The following is a 21,550-nucleotide window of genomic DNA, read 5'->3' on the forward strand; positions in this document are numbered from 1 at the left end:
GTCAGATGCATGCATATTGTAACTTGTCAATGAACAATGGAGAATCAGCCCAGCATAAAATTGGGTGGAGTGATACTGCGCTCTCCCAGCCAAGCCTACAGATCTTGAAAACAAGGTTCTATTATAAAAACACCTAGATCAAACAAATGAACGACTGTAGGCTCACATTAACAGCTAAAATTCAACCATCTGTTGCATTGGAAGGCAGTAGTTCAAGGGAAATGTTGATGGATCCTACGGATATTACATCAAGTACAGGATCCGTTCATACATTTATGATATGAACAGATCCGCTGTCTCCACTGCGGTGAGCTGAACACTCGGTTGTGTGGTACACAATTCATGTCCAATGCAATATACACAACAAACTCTGAACTAGGGTTCTGTGCCATGACAGCGAGAGCACATCCAGTGTCGCAGTTGATGGCACAACTCCGGTATAGTGAGGACCTAGCAGATGCCATCTTAATATTATGTTAAGATTCCTAAGCTTTAGCAGCAATGAAATGCATATTATGTTAGATATTGTCAATCAAGTCGAGGAGTCGGAGGAATTAAAAACGGAGTTGTCGGATGATTTTTGTACCAACTCCGCATCCTTGGTTCTAAGGCCTCATTCCACACAAACATCTAAGAGGCAATGTGCAGCCATCGTCTGTCAGCTGCTTGTGTGCCTGCCAGGTGGATTGCAAGCAGGCCAGTAAGGTGGTGCTTTTTCTATGGGTGTATGAAAGGGGCCAAAGTTAAACTACATATAAGCCCTAAAATGTGACTTTCGGTATCTTTTCAAGAAGATATCATGGCGGTACCAAGTACTGGATACCCCAAAGAAGAAACCTGAGCACCACTACGGCACAACTGTAAAGGAGGTCTCCTCCGTGGAGAAATACCCTCACATAGATTGTGCCCCCCCTAGAGTATATTAAAATGAAGTAAGTTAAAAAATAAACTTTGAGAAAGCACTGGGAGATTTTTGGAAACATCACTCCTTGGCTTGTAGGGCTGTGGAGTCTGTTAAAAAAATCATCCGATTCCAACTCCCCAGTTTATGACACCACCGACTCCAAATCCAGGAACCCAAAACTGCTTCAACTCCACAGCCCTGTAAGCAGTCCTCTAGCATTCATTGCCTTTAAAAAAAAAAAAAAAAAAAAAACGCACACACCAATGTGATAGCAGATTCAGGCAGCTGTATTTCTTGATTGCTACAGAAGGGAAAAACAGGACATTCTAAAAAAATATATAAATTACATTAGTTAACAGAAAACTGTACATAGGAAACATACTGTACACTGCTGCCCGACATTCTTAAGCTGACACGCAAACACAGTGAAAAATAAATTCACACATCTGCAATGGTGCATCTTAAAAATATTTTTTTGTCATTTTTTTTGTTTAAAAAAACAAACACAAAAACACAACTTGTACAAACCACTAAAAACCTTTTTCCCTTGGCTGGTTAAAGTTTCTCAATTTTCTTCTATACAGCCCATTTTATATTCTTCCTGAGCAAGTCATGGTTTCAAAGTTAATGATAAAGTTACTGTACAGGAAAAACTCCAGCCACTGATATCCATTTGTAGATGAAGGTTAGAGGGGCTTGGTGGGTGGTACACACTGAGCTGTTTTATGCCATACCCATCCAGCTTGTAAGAGTCAATGGGTCATGTCCTGCCCAACACAAAAACCATTTTCACTTGGTGGATGAGGCCCACTGAGAGGAGATATAGAAATCGATGCAGTTGCAGCATCAGACGCAGCCTGAACACAGCCTTTAAATGAAATTTAGTGCAGCTTACAGATGAAGTTTTGTGGTACTGAACAGCTGAGCCCGAGCCCCTAACTCTGCCTAAAGCGAACCTGCCAAAGCAACCAGGAATTATGAAAGCACACACAATATGAGTAGGCCTCAGCCATAACACCGAAAACATTGAAAAATGTTCTATGACACAAAAGAACTAAGTACTGTGTCCTCTAAAATATTATGCAGCATTGTGATTTACTAAGATACAGGTATGCTTTTTAAATGAACCATAATGTGAATGATTTATTAAAATTATGTCAGCCGCAGATTTAGGGGTTCGGAAATAGTGCTGGCCCCTTGTGGGGGAGGGGGGTTACAAGCATTACCTTTGGAGGCTGCTCCCTAGCCCCCTATCTGTATTCACTCAGCCATCTGCTCCATCCAGACCCACAGGTGCCACAATTTGTAGTGCCCATGGTGGTAGCATGTCCCCCGAGCTGTCACAGTGTATGCCAGGAGGTGTAGTCCTTCAAACTGCCGCACCTGCGGATCTGCATAAAGTAGACAGCAAAGTGCACACGAGACAAGGGAGCAGCTCCTCTGAGGCAAGTAAAGCTTGTCAACCTGCCAACAGCCCACAATATTTGCGCTACATTATATAATCATTACTGAGATCCCTTTAAGCTAATCATTGCTAAACTACTTAAAATGCCTCAATGCCATATAGTTCTTTTATCTTGCAACATCTGAGGCATCTTATGTGTTTGCTAGCAAAACCACAGGCATGTTAGTGTATCCCAATAGTACATAAAGTCCATCTCTCAACCAAAGTCCCACCTCCCTGTCCTATGGTTACAACAATGAGTTTGTTCGCTGTAATGAGTATATTTTAACTAGGCATTTTACCCTCAACTCCCTCCCCTTTTCTCATCACACTCTCCTAAGTAATGCTTAAAGTGGATCTGAATCCGGATACGTTTCATCAGCACTTTACAGAGTAAGACCAATTTAGGGGAAGCCAATTGATCTACTAGTATATTGGGGATGGCAACGCAGCACTTCTAAAAAGCAAACTGATCATTTTTTAAGTTTATACGTTGGTAAATGGTTTGCTGTATTTGGAGTTGAACAAAGGTTAGTACTCTGACAGATCCAACAGATGTGTTCTATACTTCTGCATTACAGCAGTGTTATTCTCTGCCACATTCAGTTTCACCAGTAAAGCTGCAGTAAGCTATTTATAGGCGATTTGATCTTTCTGTTATAAGTTTCTTTTTTTCGGTTCTTAGCCACTGTGCATTTTAAAGTTGCATTATTTGATGCATTGTTATTCCATCTGTCTTCTAATATACCTTTGACATGTCAGAAATTTAATACAATGTAAATTCGCATTGGGAAAAATTGTAATGTCAAGAAATTCAACTCATCCCCACATTGTTGCCATCATATAGGTGGGTGCATGTGTAACGTCACACGTGCCCATGTATACACCTGCAACCACGTGGGAAACATATGAAGATGGAGCCAGAGGCGGACAGGTAAATTATACTGCCCCAGGCGGGGACACTTTACATTGGGGGGACAGCGCAGGGGGCGGCGAAGCGGCGTTGCAAGGTCGATTCCCAAGAGATTTCTTACTGAAACTGATCAGAAATTGGCCTGTGGTGTATGGGTAGGTAATAGATCTTTCTCTAATCAGAGATAGATCTGTGTCTTGGTCAATCTGCCCACACATTTTCTGAAGTATGGTCACCTTTAGAGGCAAATTTCGGATGTTTCTTTGTTCCATTCAGAAAATAATCAGCATGTGCATGCATGTGTCTTTCTTATATCCAAAGAATGTGTGGCATGTCCACTAAATAGTTTTGCGCACACATGCAGTGTAACTGTCACTGGTTAGAATCAAGACTCAATTCCACAGTTATGAGCACAAGCTCATACAGATGCATCCCTTGGCAACAGTTAAGTGACATGTACTGTCGCTATGTGAAGGAGGTAGGATTGTGCAGTACACGATGGAACAGCTTCCGGTGAACAAGGCAATGAGGGGAACAATGTCTTTAGCCAGCGTTGTTGCTTAAGAATCCAGCATACTGGAATGTTAAGCGAGCTCATGGAACTCCAATTCACGTGCTAGATTCTCAGCTAGGGTAGCCCTGAACGGATGCCTCAGCTGAATTCCATGTAATGTATACGAGGCCTGATTTGTCAAGGTATATAAAATAAGGGACGGCAGGCATGGCTGTTTACTCAATTCAATCTCCCACGATGCCATATGGAAGATCGCAACTTAGCCGAGCACAGGCTAAGGTCATTGTTCTCCTACTCTCCCGGTCTGTTCCATGCCGCTCAGCTGTGCACCACTCTGTTGGCATTCTGCCCCTCTCCATAGCCACAGAACAAATGCAGGCTAGCAACACATCTGCACAGCATTGGGCCCCAAATTGGTGCCCCAAGAGATCGACATAATTTGAAGGCGTGTAGGTACTTCAAGCATACCTTTCCTGTGATCGGCTATCTGCATGTCAGGTCTGATCTACGCATAGAGAGAAAAGAAGCAAAACATAAAATGCCATGTCTGATCGGAATGGGTAGCTACATATAGGCCCAGTTCCTTCAATGTTCCCAAATGTGTTCATATCACCGACTCCCTATTTCATGGCAGCAACAGGACATCATATATAGATGGTGACATAAGGATGTTACCTACACAAGGGTCAGATGAGCATCCTGAGAGGGCTCCATCATGCCTATCTTTGGAAGTCAGAGGCTGTGATGCACAGAGTGCAGACCAACACTGCAATATCCTACGACATATCCGTGAATCTGCAAAACTGGAAACTAGTTCAGTGTCTGCCTAACAACCTCCATTCACTAGCATACTTAAGAGGACAGCAGCCATCCCAGGCGCTATGATGGTATTATGAGACAAAATAGTACATTTATGATACTCTGACCCTCTTTTCAAATGTTAAAAGCTCACTAAATTAAACAGTAATGTTTCTAAAGTAAACCAGTTATAAATGACAAGATAGGAAGCTGGTATCGTTAACATCTTTTTAAAATGTTAACATTCTGCCTATAGGGGTCCATTCACCCTGGCAGTGGTGCTGAAAGGTTAACCTAACAGCACCATTGCTGCCTGCTGTGAAGTAGAGTGGTGCAGCCCTCATTCAATACAAGGGGATGGGGACAACCATCTCCAACACATGAAAATGCTGCTTGGATGCATTTTCTACACAGTGCAACACTCTACCCAGGTAGGGTGAATGGGGCTGCTGTAGTGAAAGGGCAGAAGCGACAAGTAGTGCAGAGAAGAAAGCTCGACTTTGGACAAACTGTGTGTCCAAATGAACTTATGGTTCTTTGCTTTAACCTAGCAGAATCAAACAATGCCAAATGATACATACAGAGCTTGTTTACATGGTATTCGTATCGAACAGTTTAAATTGTAACTTAAGTGAGAAGGAAAAAAAACAATTTTACTGAGGCTTCTACCAGCCACCTGCACCCATGCCAGGACAAAACGATCCTCCAGTCCCCCTGCCGCAGCTCAGTTTCGTTGTCACTGGCCACTGCACCTGCACAGCCCTGGCCGCACACTTCCTCCATCACGCTCCTGTCGCTGGAAGCATTGTGCACATGCAAGGTGTATGCACACACAAATGCGATGCGCAGGGAGCTCCGGGTGACAGGAGCGTGATCGAAGATGCGCATGGCCAAGGCCGGGCAGTTGCAGTGGCCAGTGACAGGCCCAGTTGGTGAAAACTAAAACTGAGCCGCGGCGGGGGACTGAAGGATCGTTTGGCCCGGCGCGGGCACAGGATGGCTTACTGAAAGTAGATTTAGGGCACATTCACGGTGCGACAGTGTGTTTTGATGCAACGTTAAAGTCACAACGTGTCTGCATTAAAGAGACTCTAACATTAAAAAGATCCCCTGGGGGGTACTCACCTCGGGTGGGGGAAGCCTCCGGATCCTAATGAGGCTTCCCACGCCGTCCTCTGTCCCACGGGGGTCTCGCCGCAGCCCTCCGAACAGCCGGCGACTGTGCCGACTGTCAGTTCAATATTTACCTTTGCTGGCTCCAGCGGGGGCGCTGTGGCGACTTTCGGCACGGAAATAGACGGAAATACCCGATCTCCGTCGGGTCCGCTCTACTGCGCAGGCGCCGGAAATTTGCGCCTGCGCAGTAGAGCAGACCCGACGGCGATCGGGTATTTCCGCCTACTTCGGCGCCGACAGCAGTCAGAGCGCCTGCGCAGGAGCCAGGAAGGTAAATATTACGTCACCGCTGCACGGAGGGCTGCAGCGAGACCCCTGACGGATGGAGGACGGCGTGGGAAGCCTCATTAGGATCCGGAGGCTTCCCCCACCCGAGGTGAGTACCCCCCGCGACTTTAAAGCGGAACTGTGGATTCCTGTTAAACACATTGTTTCACTTACCTGGGGCTTCCCCAAGCCCCCAGCAGCCGTCCTGTCCCATGCCGCTTCTTGACGAGCCTCCGTTCTCCCGCCGCCAGCTACTTCCAGTTTTGCCGCTGGGCCACTGCACCTGCACGGCTCTGGCCACGCGTATCCTTTCTTCCTGTTCCCCGCTATTGCAGAGGGGAACGCAAAGAAAGGATACGCTTGGCAGGGCTGCGCTGGCATCAACTTACAAGTCGAGGTACAGAACGGAGCGGCGGAACGGAGACTCGTGGAGACTCGGCGCGGGACAGGACAGCTGCTGGGGGCTTGCATAAGTCCCAGGTAAGTGAAACAATGTGTTTAATAGGAATCTACAGTTCCACTTTAACGTTGCACTGTGAACGGCCCATAGGGTTAGCATTTCAGTGCGGTAAGCTGCGTTATAAGACTTTATAATGCGCGACCATAACGTCCCATTGTAAATGTGACCTAACTTTCACACTACAGTGTGGCACATGGATGGAAAAGCGTTTCTACCTCAGACTGTTAGGAACACCAATTCCATGCTTGCACCGTGTGACCGACCCAAATACTTTCTCCTGCTCATGATATGTCATGTCAGGAACAGAGAGCAATGGAAATTTCTTAACAAATACATTATCAGTAACCCAGGAAGTGGAGGCTATGCAACAAATGAAAGTCACTAGCTGCCAATCAATAAACCACTGCCAGTGTTACTCTATTGCCAGCTAATACCGCATCAGGTGAATTTAATTTGCTGTAAAGGCATCAACTCCCCAGTTTGGTGCAAGTGTTGTTGCAAATGCATTTTTTATGCAACTTGGTTCAATTTGAAGGTGCATACATATTGCAACATCATTGGCACCAAGTCAGAAACATAAAATCGCTATAACCAGTGCTTACTAGTAGTAAACTATTCATTCTATTTAAACGTCCACTCATTTTGAAGTGTTAAAATACTACCCAGAGGTCTTACCGCTAAAAATGCAACTGCAACCAAAAACACATACTGGAGGGTAAAACTGAACAGAAGTAACAATTACAAGGCAGAATTTTGTTACCTAGCCTCTCAGGGACTCCTCTTATACACTACAATTTCCCAACAAGCAGTGGCAGGAGGTTTCCATTTACATAAAAATATAAGATCTACCGGTAATCTTAAAAAGGAGTGTGAAGACCAAACTAGACCAGTAATGGTGTAGGCTTTACCTTTTACACAGATGTAACTGGCCATTTTTGACAATGAATTCCTCCTGTAAGCAATCTCTTTACAAGACATATATTAGTAAAAAAGAAAAAAAAGGTCTTATGTATATTTATACAAGGCAGGGAGGGCAAGCTGGAAACTGATCACATTTCACACCTTCATTGTGTCCAAGCCAAATCTACTCCGTATGTAGTTGAAAGATTTAAAATCTTCTTGTTAAAACACAGCAAATGTCCAACAGTGCTTCAAACTGTTTCCTGGCTGTGACGTTCTACGTAGGATTCTTCTTAAAAAGCGTTCTGCATCATTTTTCACAGATCACTGGCATTTACAAGGTCACATTTGTTCAGTCTCAGTGACCAGATCCATCCAACATAAGTGCTAAAATCAAAAAGCTTCTAGAGGTATGATTAGAAGTGGAGGGCATACACCCGAGGCAGTGTCGAAACGGTTACAGTACAAGAACTCAGAGGGAAAAAAAAGTAAAATGTATGCACAACCATACAGTAAGCAATAAAAAGAACACAAGGTGGCATTAGAACAATAAGGTATGATGCTGGAGGTTCTCACATCTAAAGCCTATAGGTGGCATCAAACATAGCCCATGGTTGGGAGAGGCAGAGCAAACAGAGGGGTGAAAAAAACAAAACCTGAAGATAAAAGAACTTGCTCAGGGTTGACCATTTTTCATAAAGGTCAGAGGTATTGGTCACGATGGAAGAATCCTCTGCTGATGACTTCCCAATTGTCCAATGTTCTTGAAAGACCTCTACAAAGACACAAGGCCATCGGGGACAAATCTTATGCCATGTGATTTTTCTTCCATCTTGCTCTCCGAGGATCTGTAAGCAACCTGCCTTTTGTGTTTGTATTTTCTGTAAAACATTTAATGTCTGTATGTGCAGTTCTTACAAAAATAAGTCCTCAGCACAGCCAGGGATCCAGCTCTGCTTCTCTGCGGGCTGTGTACAGCGACCATAAAGTCCAATCATCCACTTAAAGAGGGAAAAAAAGGTGAGCACTGGGAGTAGAGGGGTGGAGGGGATGGGGCATGGGGGAGGATAGGAGGATATTCACAGCAAAAGCAGCTTTCCATTCCGGTGGATTTTCAAGATCTTGCCCAGGCGCTGCTTTGCTGTAGCCAAACCTTTCTTGGGTCGCTTCCCTTCAAAAGAAAAACAAACAAGAACTTTAGATGACCCATAAAAATGATCAAAGATTTACAATAACCTTTCAGAAACAACATATCTCCTTTAACACTTATGCTGGGAATACACAGTACGTTTCTGTACCGTGTATCGAGCCGCTGATGCTCCCAGCTGATAATTTCCGACAGGTCCGACGACCCGCCGGATCGATTCCCCGCAGGCGGACAATAGTGGGGAGTCGAACGGAAGATAAGGAAGCGCCCGCGGGGACGAGCGGGAATCGATCCGGATGGTGGCGGGGACGCGCGGCGGGAGTCGATCGGGTCGACCCGTGTATGCCCAGCATTAGACTGCCAGCTTTTTTTTTTTTTTTTTTCAAAAGCTACATGCCAGTGCAAGCTATGTTTGTATTGAGTTTATTAAATGTCTTGCCTAAATCTACAGGTAAAGCTCAAATTAGTAAGCATACTTCTGCATCAACTTAGAATTTTTAGCTTATTTCAAGTAAAGTAGAAAGTTGGGGATGAGCCAAACCTTTGTACCAAACACCTTTTAGACGTCCAGGACACAGGACTATGGGGACACAAAAATGCCTAAAGACGCCTCTGCAGGAGGAAGTAGTTTTGTATTAAAAAGCTTTAAGACGTCCCGGCATATAGATGAGAAAACACAGAACACCTATAAACGTCAGTGGTAGTCTAATGCTGGGAATACAATTCGAAGGTTATGGAAGGCACTCCATCAAACATGGGTCGGGTGCTTGACACTAAGACATAGGCATGTCCCAAGCAAAACTGATCAAGTGCACCAGAACACCGCTTTTTGTGTTCCCACAAGGGCATTAAGCAGACAATTGTTTCGGGGCCACACGCCTTGAAGAAGGGGGACCCTGAGTGGCCCCCGAAACAATTGTCGGCTTAATATCCTTGTGGGAACACATGGCTCAATAAAAGGAGCGTGAATTATTCAAAAAGCGGTGTGCCATTGCTGGGAATACATGGGCCGATTTTGCCACTCGATTCCGCGCCCGATCGTTTTCCGTGCTCGATTCTCTTATCTTCCATTCCTTTTTACCTATCTTTTCCCATTGTTCTCCATGCAGAATCAAGCGCGAGATCGGACTTGTCGGAAATTATCTATCGAGCCATCTAAATGGCTCAGAATCTTACCGCGTATTCCCAGCATTAGGGTTAATACTAATAGAGCCTAACATTCTCATAAAATAGCCACGTGCCATAGGTAAGCCATCCCTGACTAATTTCAGTGTTTAGTGGGAGTAACTTACCTAATAATATGAGAAACCAAACTAATCATTCTCTCTACCCTGTACATCCCCTCACTAGTTTCCAGATACCAACCCAACCGCAATCACATATCTGCACCTGACCTTTTGTTCTTCTCTAGAATCACCACATCGCATTCACATATACAAGATTTCACAAATTCTTCACCCCTCCTCTGGAATCCCCTACCACAACATATCCATCACTTTCCAACCTTTAATGTCTTTAAACACACCCTCAAAGGTCACTTTTCCAACAACCATACGCTTTATCGTAGGTCACTTCCCCTTTGACCTCTGGCTATGTTGTACGCCTACTAGATAAGCTAAAACACACTGCCTCTAGGTATGAAAATTGTATACTACCCCACCTCTTGTTCCCTCCCATTCCTTTAGATAGCAAGCTTGCAAGGGCAGGGATTTCTCACCCTTTTGTGTCTTGAAATTTGTTACACATTTTATTCATGTTACTTTTGTCACTAAATTACCAATTCTGTATTTTGTACCAAATCAAATTTAAATATAGTTTTAGCAGAACTTAAGTCAGGATTAAAGCAGGAAGGGGGAATAAGAGCCTGCCAAAGAGAAATCTCTAAAAACCAGGGAGGGCTCTGCTATGAAAAATAAAGAACCTATTTTAACTCTTTGGGTGAATTCTGCACACATTGCTTTGGAGAATCCCCAGTGACTAGTGGATTCTGGATAGGAATAGATAGGTTTAGTGTTTCAAAACACAATTCCTAGTCACTGTAGATGATGCATATCATTGTGAAGGAAAAGAAAACAGCAATAAAAACCTGACAGATGAGGCAACCATTCATGTGCAAGCTAAACCTTAAAGTAAACCTGGAGAAAAAAGGTCCCGTTTTGGGTACCTACCCCGGGAGACTGAAGCATCTGGATCCCCCTCGCTATTCCAGCGCCAAAACCCCTGCAAGCCCATCGACGAGAGCTTGTTGACAGAGCTCGACCCACACTGCAGAGATAGATTACTTGTGCCTGCGAACTACCACAGAAAAAGTGGAGCCCGCATGGCTCTGTGGTAGTTCGCAGGCGTGAGCCCTCTGCACCTGCGCAGTGCGAGTGAGCTCCGTGAAACTCAAGGGGTGGCAGCACTGGAACGGAGGGACCAGGGGAGCCTCTGTAGGATCCAGAGGCAAGTATCTAAAGGTTTGACTTAATTATCTCCCAGATTTACTTAAAGTGAACATCCAGACTAAAAGCTACTCAGCAGCACTGAAAAGGCTTGGTGTTTCTTTACCAGTTTCACAGCATCAGAACTTTGGTTTTCTTACCAAAGCCTCATATTTAGCTGCACATAAGCAAAGTTCCGCCCCATCAAATTCCCAACCCCCCAGGGCATTTTTCCTCTGATGCTGTGCCAAGCATGATGGGATTTCTGATGATGTTCTCGTTGCCTAGCAACTGGGAAGGGTGATCAGGACACAGGACAGTTGGAACTGTGTCTCATGCTCCCGTCACCTCCTTTCAACCAAAAAGATGGCTGCCCTCATGAAATCACAAATATTTGCCTGTTCTTTTAAAACAGGGTGGGTAAGAGATATTACCTATCTATTTTAATTAACATAACTAATGTAACTTAATGACAGTATATTTGTTTATGCTGAAGTTCCTCTTTAAAGTTTTAGTTGCAGTTTAATTTAAGTGGAACCCAAAATGAGAGGAACAAAGCATTTCCATTTTTCTCACATTTTAGGCCAACTCCTAGCACAACTTTTATTTTTCTTTAGGATACATTGGAGCCGCTGTAGAAGCCACCACTTTTTATTGCCATGTGCCAGTTTATTTTTTTTCTCAAGGTTTTTATGGCCATCCTGCACTTTGTTTCCTCAAAGTTCTGCTCTGTGCCCACGGAGATCGCAGAACAGGAGAGGAGGTAAACTCCCAGCCAAATAAGCAGAAAAAGACCTGGGATGGTGTTAAAGTGAACCTCCAGACTAAATATCAACTCAGCAGCACTGAAAAGGCCTGGTGTTTCTTTAACAGTTTCACCACATCAGAACTTTGTTTCTCTTATACAAGCCTCATTTTTAGCTGCACAGAAGAAAACTGCCCGGGCATTTTTCCCCTGATGCTGTGCAAAGCATGATGGAATTTCTGATGATGTTGTTCTCGTTCTGCTGTTTTGGTGCAATTTTTTTTTTATTTTGAATTTGACATTTGAAGCCTAGCACATGCAGCTGGGAGGGGTTATAAGGACACAGGACAGTTGGAACTGTGTCTTATGCTCCCTGTCACCTCCTTTCAACCAAAAAGATGGCTGCCCCCATGACAAAGATGGCAGCCCCCATGAATCACAAATATTTGCCTGTTCTTTTAAAACAGGGTGGGTAAAAAATTATATTACCTATCTATTCTAATTAACATAACTAATGTAACTTAATGACAGTATGTTTGTTTAGGCTGAAGTTCCCCTTTAAGGTATGAACTACTCAAAGGTAAAATTGGGTGTACCTCAGTTTTTTTTTCGTTACAGGTTCTCTTTAAGCTGTTATGACGGCCGTGGCTACGGACAGCAGTCGTTCTGTTATGCGCTTTTAATAGCTTAGGGCTCATGCACGCTGTATGCTGAATTCATTAAGTGCTGCTGAGGCAACCTATTGTGCCAATCAAAGTGCAGAGATCACATCCTAAACAGCTACAGGATGCAATAGGGCTCGGGGGGGCCACTAAATACAAGGGAGTGCGCACAAGTTAGAAGTGCACATTACACAGCCTGTAGTGTGCGCTGAGGATTTTAACTTGCGCTGCTCAAACTAAGCTTCGCTTCTTTAGCTGTGCAGCTTAGTGAATCAAGCCCTTTGTGCGTTAGTTTTGCATTTTAGTGTGTGGAGTGTCATTAAAATGCACTATGCATGCGCAGCGCACACTATTAATAGTCTGTGGGCAGCCAATAGAAATGCAGGCGTTGTGTGTTGCAGCGCATGGATCATGCAGATAAGACCAGCAGAATCAGCTGCTTTCTTTTCCCTCTTTGTCACTTCAGTGGTTTTGCAGTAAAATGCATGGAAACGCAAATGAAATGCACAGAAACACACTGACTAATGCATCTGTCTTGCATTTCAATCTCATTTACTAGTATGAATGAGCCCTTAGTGATTGCTATGGAATTGCTGGTTCCCAGTGTCTTTACATGTATGTTGGAGCTATTTTGTCTAGTACCATTTGTTTTTAATAAAAGATTGTCATGTACATAGTCAGCACTGCGACCCATTGAGTCTTTTATTGAGATATGGAGACTGGCCAGCTAAGCCAGGGAAGTGTATTTCAGTTCCTTTTTGTGATATTTGTCAGGGAAAATTGCAACAGTTTGTCCCATGTTTGATAAGCCTATGCAAGGAAGACGACTTGGCTTTCTTCTTCACATTGCTGATTTATGTTTCCATGTGTGGCCCATATACTGCTGACAAGACTGAACTGTCTGCATCGGATGAAACAGTCAAGTACAAACAGCATATTTGTTAGGCTCAAACTATTTGAGCAGATTTGTGAAATGTGATATTGGTAAAGAGCTCAGATCGGTTGTTCTTTGCTTCTGTTCCCCTTTTCCACATTTCACACCAGTTCCACTTTGGTATTTCTTGTCCTGGTTTAGATAAATCAACCCCAGTCTTCAATTAGTACATTTGTGAAGTATATATCTAGGTATGTTTAGATTTACCCTTTAGATTGTAAGCCTCTGGCAGGGTCCTCCTTTCCCTAGTGTAATCTACAGGATCATGTGCTCCTGTCCTATGACAGCCTGTACTTGAATTACTGGACCTACCTAACCAGCCCATATCGCATGATCATGTATTTTATACAATTTGCATGTATAACTTTCATGTTGTATAACCCTTGTTATGTCTGTCATCCTTGTATCATTGTATATATTTATTGTCCAGCGCTGCGTAATATGTTGGTGCTTTATAAATACAATAAATAATAATAATCTACAGAACATGGTTCAATGAAAGATGGGTTCATGCTCTAAACCTGCAGATGTTCCCTATGCAGTAACATCTAAAACAGCAAGAGCGATATGAAAATAATGAGGATGTGATACCTAACAGTACATTCTGCCAGGAAGTTTTCAATCCATACCCTGAACAACTTGACTTGGAGAGGTAGCAGAATGCCGTCTGTGAGAAAGAAAGACGCCTGGTGCCATTGGGGTGGTGCCGCGGTTGATCTGAGCCATGCCAAATATATTAGGACCAGCTGTGTACTCGTGATCGGCAAGACTGCCAGAGAACACCTCCATTTGGGGCTCGGGGGGTGGTGGAGGAGGAGGGGGAGGAGGAGGTGGTGGTGGTGGTTCTGGCTCAGACGGAAGAACCTGTAATTCTGGTTCGGACTTTTTCTTGCTGGTCACTTTTTTCTTCTGAGATTTTTGTTGTTCCTGAAAGACAACAATATGAGCAAATAGGTGATGTAAGGGTTCACAATTCACAATTCATTTTATTTTTGGACAGTGTGGTAAGGGGAAAGAACCTCTTCAAATGTTTTGTTTGTGTCCTCTTCTGTGGAAACTTCAGTCACTTCCTGTCCAGACAGGAAGTGAGGAGACTTCACCAGGGATGACAGAGCCAGCAACATTTTTGTAGCATGGGAAAGAGTTGGAATTGCTGGATAGCCTATTTATCTATTTTGTTGTTCCTTTCCCCAGAACTAACAGTTTTTGTAGCTTCATGGAAGTCTCAGGGACAGGAAGTAAGCAGAAATACCACCCCTCCAACACCTAACCTTAATCGCCAACCCCTCTTCCCCACAGTGCAAACCCCCTTCCTGACGCCTAACCTTAACTTTCACATAAATGATAATATTAACCACTTTACCCACAAGTCAGTAGATATAAGTCCTCTGTGACTTCATCTAAGCCACGAGTCAGTAGATATACATCTTGTAGCAGAAGCAGTGCTGTGCAGGATTGGGCTTGCTCCTGTGCACACTTGTACTAGCTAGCCTAGTGCTAGCTGAAGGTTTTACAGGCATGGGATTACATTCATTATGCATGGGGGACTCCTGAGGCCAGCAAATGGTATGCCTGACAGTGTTAAGGACTCTAGTAAAGGCCTCATTTCCACGAGTAGTTGATAGGCAGTGAAAGGCATTTTAAACTCTCACAACTGTTTGCTGCTGCCTGGTAACTGTTTGGTGAGCACACAGTTCAACTGCCCATGTGAAAGGCCCCCAACACTAGTGCCAATGGCAGTACCCATATTGACCCCACTACCGCAGTATCCCAAATATCCTGTGTTTTTTTTAGGGGGGGAGGGGGCGCGGAGGTGTGAACTAATTGTTAAATAATTTAAATATAAAATCCGCCATTCATCTACAGTAATATCACCTGTGAGTCTTGAATTTTGCCTTAAAGGACAACCGAGGTGACATAATGAGATAGACGTATGTACAGTGCCAAGCACACAAATAACTAGGCTGTGTTCCTTTTTTCTTTCTCTGCCTGAAAGAGTTAAACATCAGGTATGCAAGTGACCGTTTCTGTCTGGGTCAGACTAGAAAATAACCCTCACTGATAAGTAATTACAGACATAAAACACTTTCCTGTCAGTAAATGGCTTCTGAGGGCAGGAAAGAGATAAAAGTGTTAATTGTTCACAGATTTAAGCTCTGGTATACTGAAGGTTTCATTGCGCAGAGACAATAAAACCGCAAAAACAAAATTTAAGTATAAAACAAAACTGATATCTAAAAAAAAAAAAAAACAAAAAAAAAAACCTTTAGTTTCACCTCGGATGTCCTTTGAGAAAAACCTGGTTTGTAATTCCATACTTAACTCGGGAGGGCGAAGCCTCTGGGTCCTCCAGTGGCTTTATCCTCCGCCAGGCCATTCTAGCACCGAGACCGCCGAAGAAGATTGAGGGCACATGGCTGCAATGCGCTGTGCAGCAGCACAGATCCGCTTGAGCTTCAACGGAAAAAGCTGAGCCCGATTGGGACAGTTTTATTGTGCATGTGCGAGATGTAGACAACCCCTTGTCAATGGGTTTACAGAGGAGGAAAGTGTTGGAAACGGCCAATGGATGGAGGATGACTGGGCAGCCTATGGAGGACCGAAAGACTTCCCCCTCCAGACGAGAGTCCTCCTTTGAGGCATTTATTTTTTCCCCTTCAGGGTTACTGTAACAGAGCTGAAATTATATTGATTTACCTGCTGAGAAAGTCTTGCTGCTGCCACAGCCAGTCCAGTCTCTACTGAAGCTACACGAGTGCCCTCTCGAACTGGACGGGCTTGTTTCGGGAGTGTCGGAGTGACACGTGCTGGAAAAAGCAAATAATTTTGCAAACTCAGTTATGTTAAAAATCGGATACAAACAATACACACAAAACATCTTGTGAATTGATATCATTAAAGAAAAATGCCACATCCTTTTTAATAGCAATTACTAAAGATTTTCTAATTCTCCTGTCAACTTCAAATAATCTTAGCAACCATGGTGACAGAGCAACCATGGTGACAGAACAACATATGGTGGACCACAACCTACAGAGAGCATGGACGCTGGAGTAACGTTTTGCACATTTACACAGGTCAGGGATGCCTTTTACAAATCTATATAAGAAACATTTTGTAAATCAAAATGGTTATTAAGGACTTAATAATTAACTTACGCGCTTGCAGCAGTTTCTAGGGAGACCTCCATAGAAGCAGCCGCACGCTGCGAGCTCGTAAAGCGACCTCCTCCCCCACGCTGCTGATCTGCATCACTTTGGTAAGCACATCGCACTTTCTATTGCATACTGATCGATTTTTTTTGTAAAACAGTGATTGCAGTGTCTGCTAATACATGAGTATTGAGGCATTCTTGGAGTACAGCAGGGAATGAAAGCAGAGATTTGGAATGGTGACTATGGACATTCTGGTAAGTGGACATTCAGAAACGATTATTAAATCTCAGGATCTCATGTGCTACCCTTAAAGCAAATCTGAATGTAAAATGGAAAAGTCCATTAGCCCAGTGTACAGTGATCAGCTGGTAAATACAGCTTCTCTACAGACCTATGACTGATTTCATTTCTGTAATATTCATAGTGCTGATGTGTATTCCGAGTCCTTTGACCATACTTGGGCTGGGTCAGTGATTGGTCACTTGGGCAGCTTGCCTCTTGCTGCTGGTTGTGGGTGCTCCACCCACTGCGAGGGAGGAGGAGGAGTCAGAGGATCCATGGTACAAGGGTCTGTCATGGATGACCCCTCATAATGCCCTCTGTAGAATTGAGTGCAGTATTAGAGGCATTTAGAATTTTTTAAATATAAGTTTGCTTTGATGTAGCAGCACGGTGTCATAGTGGTTAGTGCTCTCGAATTGCAGCGCTGGGTTCCTGGCTCGAATCCCAGCCGGGTCAGCATCGGCAAGGAGTGTCTGCGTGGGTTTCCTCCGGGCACTCAGGTTTCCTTCCACATCCCAAAAACCTACAGATAAGTTAATTGGCTTGGATTTTTGGCTGGAACTTACAGTGCGTGCGCCTGCGTGCATAAAGCTACTGCCAAAGGAGGAGAAGCCTCCTCCACGCTGCACAGATCCTTGTCGGCTCACCAGACACACCAAGCTATGAGAACTGCGCACGCCCCCCAAGAATCCTGTCTGGGACGGGAAGAACTGAAGCATGGATGAGAGTTTCCGGTATTCATGCTGCCTGTCAGCCTATTACGCAAATCTTATCTTTTAAAGATTCCTGTCCACAGAGGGAAGGGAAACAAGTCTCAAGGAGGGGTGCTATCCTGAGACATCCTGGAAAAGATGGTTAATCAAATGCTTTTCTTGAAACCTGTTGCAAATTGTTCTGTGATTTCTATGCAGCTTTAAATTGGGCCAGTCGATGTCACAAGCTGAGGTTTTGAAAAATGTTTTTACAGAGCGTATACCCGAAGAAGGGCATAAAGAGACTTGTGATTGTGCTCGCCAATCCAACCTATTTATGGTGATGGGAGTGAAAACTAGAGGAGGCTTGGCGTGTGTTTCACCTATGCCAGCAATGAGATGGAGGCGGAGATCCCTGGCCTGGCGTGTCTCACCTATGCCAACAATGAGATGAGGCGGAGATCCGTGGCCTGCTTGATTCCGATGTAGGTAATTACGTGCAGAGTATTTAAGGGGCATGAGGAGGGGGGGGGGGGGGGGGGCGCTTATTGTCCTGAAGAAGCGTTGCACTACTTTAGTGTGAAACAGCTGTTGACGCTCTCACTGCCTTGTTAGCCCCTCTCTTTCCCATATGGACTGTGCCTGGTGAAGTTTTTTAAACTTTTTTTTTTTTTTTGCAATAACAGGTCATTTTAAACGGATGCGTGCTGCTGCTGTTTTTATTGTTGATATATTGTTGTGTATTTGGTCAGCAGTACTCCATTGGAATAGGTCACTGTCCTGTGCAGCAGCTTTTCTCCCCTTGCTGAATAAATAATGATTGGGGGTAAAAATAAATGGGAAAGAAAAAGTAAAAAAATCACCAAAAGCAATCACAAAAGACCATTTCAGGCAACACCGATCAAGCGTCTTTATGTAGTTAATATTCACTTCATAATAAGTCTACTGTACATGGTGGTGAAACCCAATTAATAAAAGTACAACAAATAATAAGCGGTTAACTTGTGATTCTACCTTTTGGATTCCATGGAGCATCATCTGTCTGCTTCTTTTTTTTGGGTCGTGACCTCAGTGCTGGGTCATCATCATCAGACTCCAATGAGGGGTAAACTGTAAACGTAAAAAAAAAAGCGCAAAATGCCCGTTTTTGATTAGAAAGGAAAATGTCAGTTTTTGATTAGTACAGACATGTATATCGGGAGCTGCAGTCCGTACATCGCCCCGGCGGGAGAAGTACACACATCTACATACTACAGCTCCCAGCATGCATTGCGTCCAGGAGTGCACTACACAGGCGGATCCTTTAGGCTAAGTTCACAGTGGGACGTTAAAGTCGCGCGTTAAAACAGCATTTAACGCAGAATAACTCACTGCAATGAAAAATCAATGCCCTGTTCACAGTGCACACGTTGCGTTGGTGCCTAACGCTGCACGTTAAGTAAAAGTACTGCATGCAGTGCGTTATACACGTTATTAGCTGCGTTGGACTGTTTGCACATGCTCAGTAATGACTTGGAAGCATACTTTTCATTGCCTGTATTTTTTACTGTATCTGCTGTATGCGACGGTAACGCTGCGTTGCCACTTTTTGGGCGCGTTGCGTTGTAAGCTTGCGGTGCGACTGTAACGTGGCATCAAAACGCAACGTCCCACTGTGAATCTAGCCTTAGAGGGTGGCCAGGGGCTACAGGAGCAGCTCCCCACAGGTAACCAATGGTGCTCCCCCTAATCCCTAATGGCATAATGCATTTAAAACCTCTCTCATGGGGTGGTTCATTATAATAAAAAAAACACTGGTGTTCAAAGCCCTTTAACCACTTTGTCCTCCTTGACGTATAAAAACATCAAGGAGGACAGGCGCGCTCCCGCGGCCGATCGCGCGCGTGCACGCGCACTCCCGGCCGCGGAGTCGGTAGCCACGGAATCAATGTATCGGACTATGGAGCCCGATCATTGATTCCTCTCCCCGCTGAAAAAGCGACAGCTTCTCTCGGAAGCTTCGCTCTTTCTGAAGTGGTGTCCCTCTAAGCGTACATTGTACGCTTAGAGTGACGTCATGCAAAAAAAAAAATCGAGATTGCCATCTTGTGGCCAAAAAGTAAATCTACAAGTAAATGCCCAAAAACATTACAATACACCAATATTTCCCCAAATAAAACACTTTTATATCCCACCCTCCCAAAAATGCCCACATAAAATGTTTAATAAAAAAAAACAAAAAAAACATTACTATAAAAAAAAAAAACACACAAATATTTACCTAAGGGTCTAAACTTTTTAAATATCTATGTAAAGATGAAATATTTCTCTCTATTTTTTTTTTTATAAGCTTGTAAATAGTGATGTATGCAAAATGGAAAAAATGCTCTTTTATTTCCAAATAAAATATTGTCGCGATACATTGTGATAGGGACATAATTTAAATGGTGAAATAACCGTGACAAATGGGCAATAACAATACGTGGGTTTTAATTATGGAGGCATGTATTATTTTAAAACTATAATGGCCGAAAACTGACAAATGATTTTTTTCATTTTTTTTCTTATTCTTCCTGTTAAAATGCATGTACAGTAAAGTGGCTCTTAGCAAAATGTACCCCCCAAAGAAAGCCTAATTGGTGGCGGAAAAAACAAGATATAGATCAGTTCATTGTGATAAGTAGTGCTAAAGTTATAGGCTAATGAATGGGAGGTGAACATTGCTCGGATGCATAAGCTGAAAACGACTGAGATGTTAAGTGGTTAAAGAGACACTGAAGTGAAAAAAATAAATAAATATGATATAATGAATTAGTTGTGTAATACAGCTAAGAAATAAAGCATTATGAACAAAGACAAGTCTAATATTTGTTTCCAGTACAGGAAGAGTTAAGAAACTCCAGTTATCTATGCAAATAGCCATTGAGCTCTATGACTGAAAGTGGCAGAGAGCTCCAACTTCTGATTAGGTTATCTCAGCTGTATTGTGTTTTTCTTTTGCAGAGAAAACTCTTCAGGACAGGTCAAAAGTTCACTGCCTGTTCTGTAAAAAAGTTAGAGTGCTGAGTAGTGTGTAAACTGTAAATATTAAAGAATGATGCAATGTTATTAAAAAGAAAAAAAAAGCTGTATAAATGAGAATTTTTTTGCTACCAATGTTCTAGTAATTACCCTACTACACAACCAATTCATGATATCGTAATTTTTTTTTCCGCTTCAGTGTCTCTTTAAAGGAAAACTGAAGTGAAAGGGATATGGAGGTAGTCATATTTTATTTCCTTTTAAACAATACCAGTTTCCAGGCAGCACTACATAATTTGTTATAGCAATTGATTCGTCCAGAAGAGCAAATAATGAAGCAAACATACAACACAATACTGTACTCAGACACTGAGGCAGTAAGGTTTTACTAAGGACCATAACTACTTACTGTATTCAGAATCTTTGAAACAGGCTCCCAGGGTTTCCTGTTCATCAGTACTGTCATCATCCTCACTGTCCATACTGCGGTGTGCAGGCCTTCTGATTGGCCTTTTTCCTGGCCTCAGAATCACTTTGCTGCTCCTGGAGCCTCCGCTGGTTCCATTACTGCCTGATTTATTTCCAGAGGCCTTGCTACCACTTTGTGGTAGACCAACTGCAGTGCCGCTCTCCTGTCCTGCTGCCCACCAAGCCTGGAGAGTGGCAGGTGAGCAGGAGGAAGAGGCTTGAAGGTTAGCCATGCACAGCATGCCCTGAATTGCTTCCTGGGTGCTGGGAGAGGCAGGAGCTTCACTGCAAAAATAAAAAAATAAAAAAAAAATAAAATCACAAAACAAACCAAAGATAACCATTTAGAAATGTAAAAATGTACAGCAAGCAAACGTGGAATTAAGTTTCTTTACAGCCTGAACATGCACATTAGAATTCAGCCCATTCAGTGCTTATGCCAGAAAACTAACTAAAAATGAATGTAAACAAAGTGAAGGCAATTTGAAATGTATGTAGTGACTTATGGCAGGCAAATTAAAATAGTATTTAGTAGCCAGTAACACTTTCCAAGCACACTACACTGAAAATTTACCTGGGGCTTCTTCCAGCCCCCTGAAGTCTTCCTTGTCTCTCACTGTCATCCTGCACTCCGCTGATCCTCCGTGCCCCCCTCCAATGATTGAT

General features: G+C 43.4%; 1 protein-coding gene across 2 annotated transcripts in view; it reads right to left on the reverse strand.

The window, feature by feature from the left end:
* Nucleotides 1–7,366: 7,366 nt before the first annotated feature.
* Nucleotides 7,367–21,550, reverse strand: part of PHF8 (PHD finger protein 8) — a 69,520-nt gene continuing 55,336 nt past the window's right edge. The window contains exons 19-23 of one of the 2 annotated variants that reach the window (XM_068248298.1): nt 20,826–21,169; nt 18,431–18,526; nt 15,985–16,094; nt 13,917–14,214; nt 7,367–8,547 (exon numbers count right to left, since the gene is read on the reverse strand). In XM_068248298.1, the coding sequence (XP_068104399.1) occupies nt 8,456–8,547; nt 13,917–14,214; nt 15,985–16,094; nt 18,431–18,526; nt 20,826–21,169 (940 nt within the window). In that variant the 3' untranslated portion in view covers nt 7,367–8,455. Of the gene's footprint in view, nt 8,548–13,878; nt 14,215–15,984; nt 16,095–18,430; nt 18,527–20,825; nt 21,170–21,550 lie in introns of both variants that reach the window. The other variant, XM_068248299.1, reaches the window with a different exon arrangement.

Source organism: Hyperolius riggenbachi, chromosome 8 (genome assembly GCF_040937935.1).
Source record: "Hyperolius riggenbachi isolate aHypRig1 chromosome 8, aHypRig1.pri, whole genome shotgun sequence".
NCBI lineage: Eukaryota > Metazoa > Chordata > Amphibia > Anura > Hyperoliidae > Hyperolius > Hyperolius riggenbachi.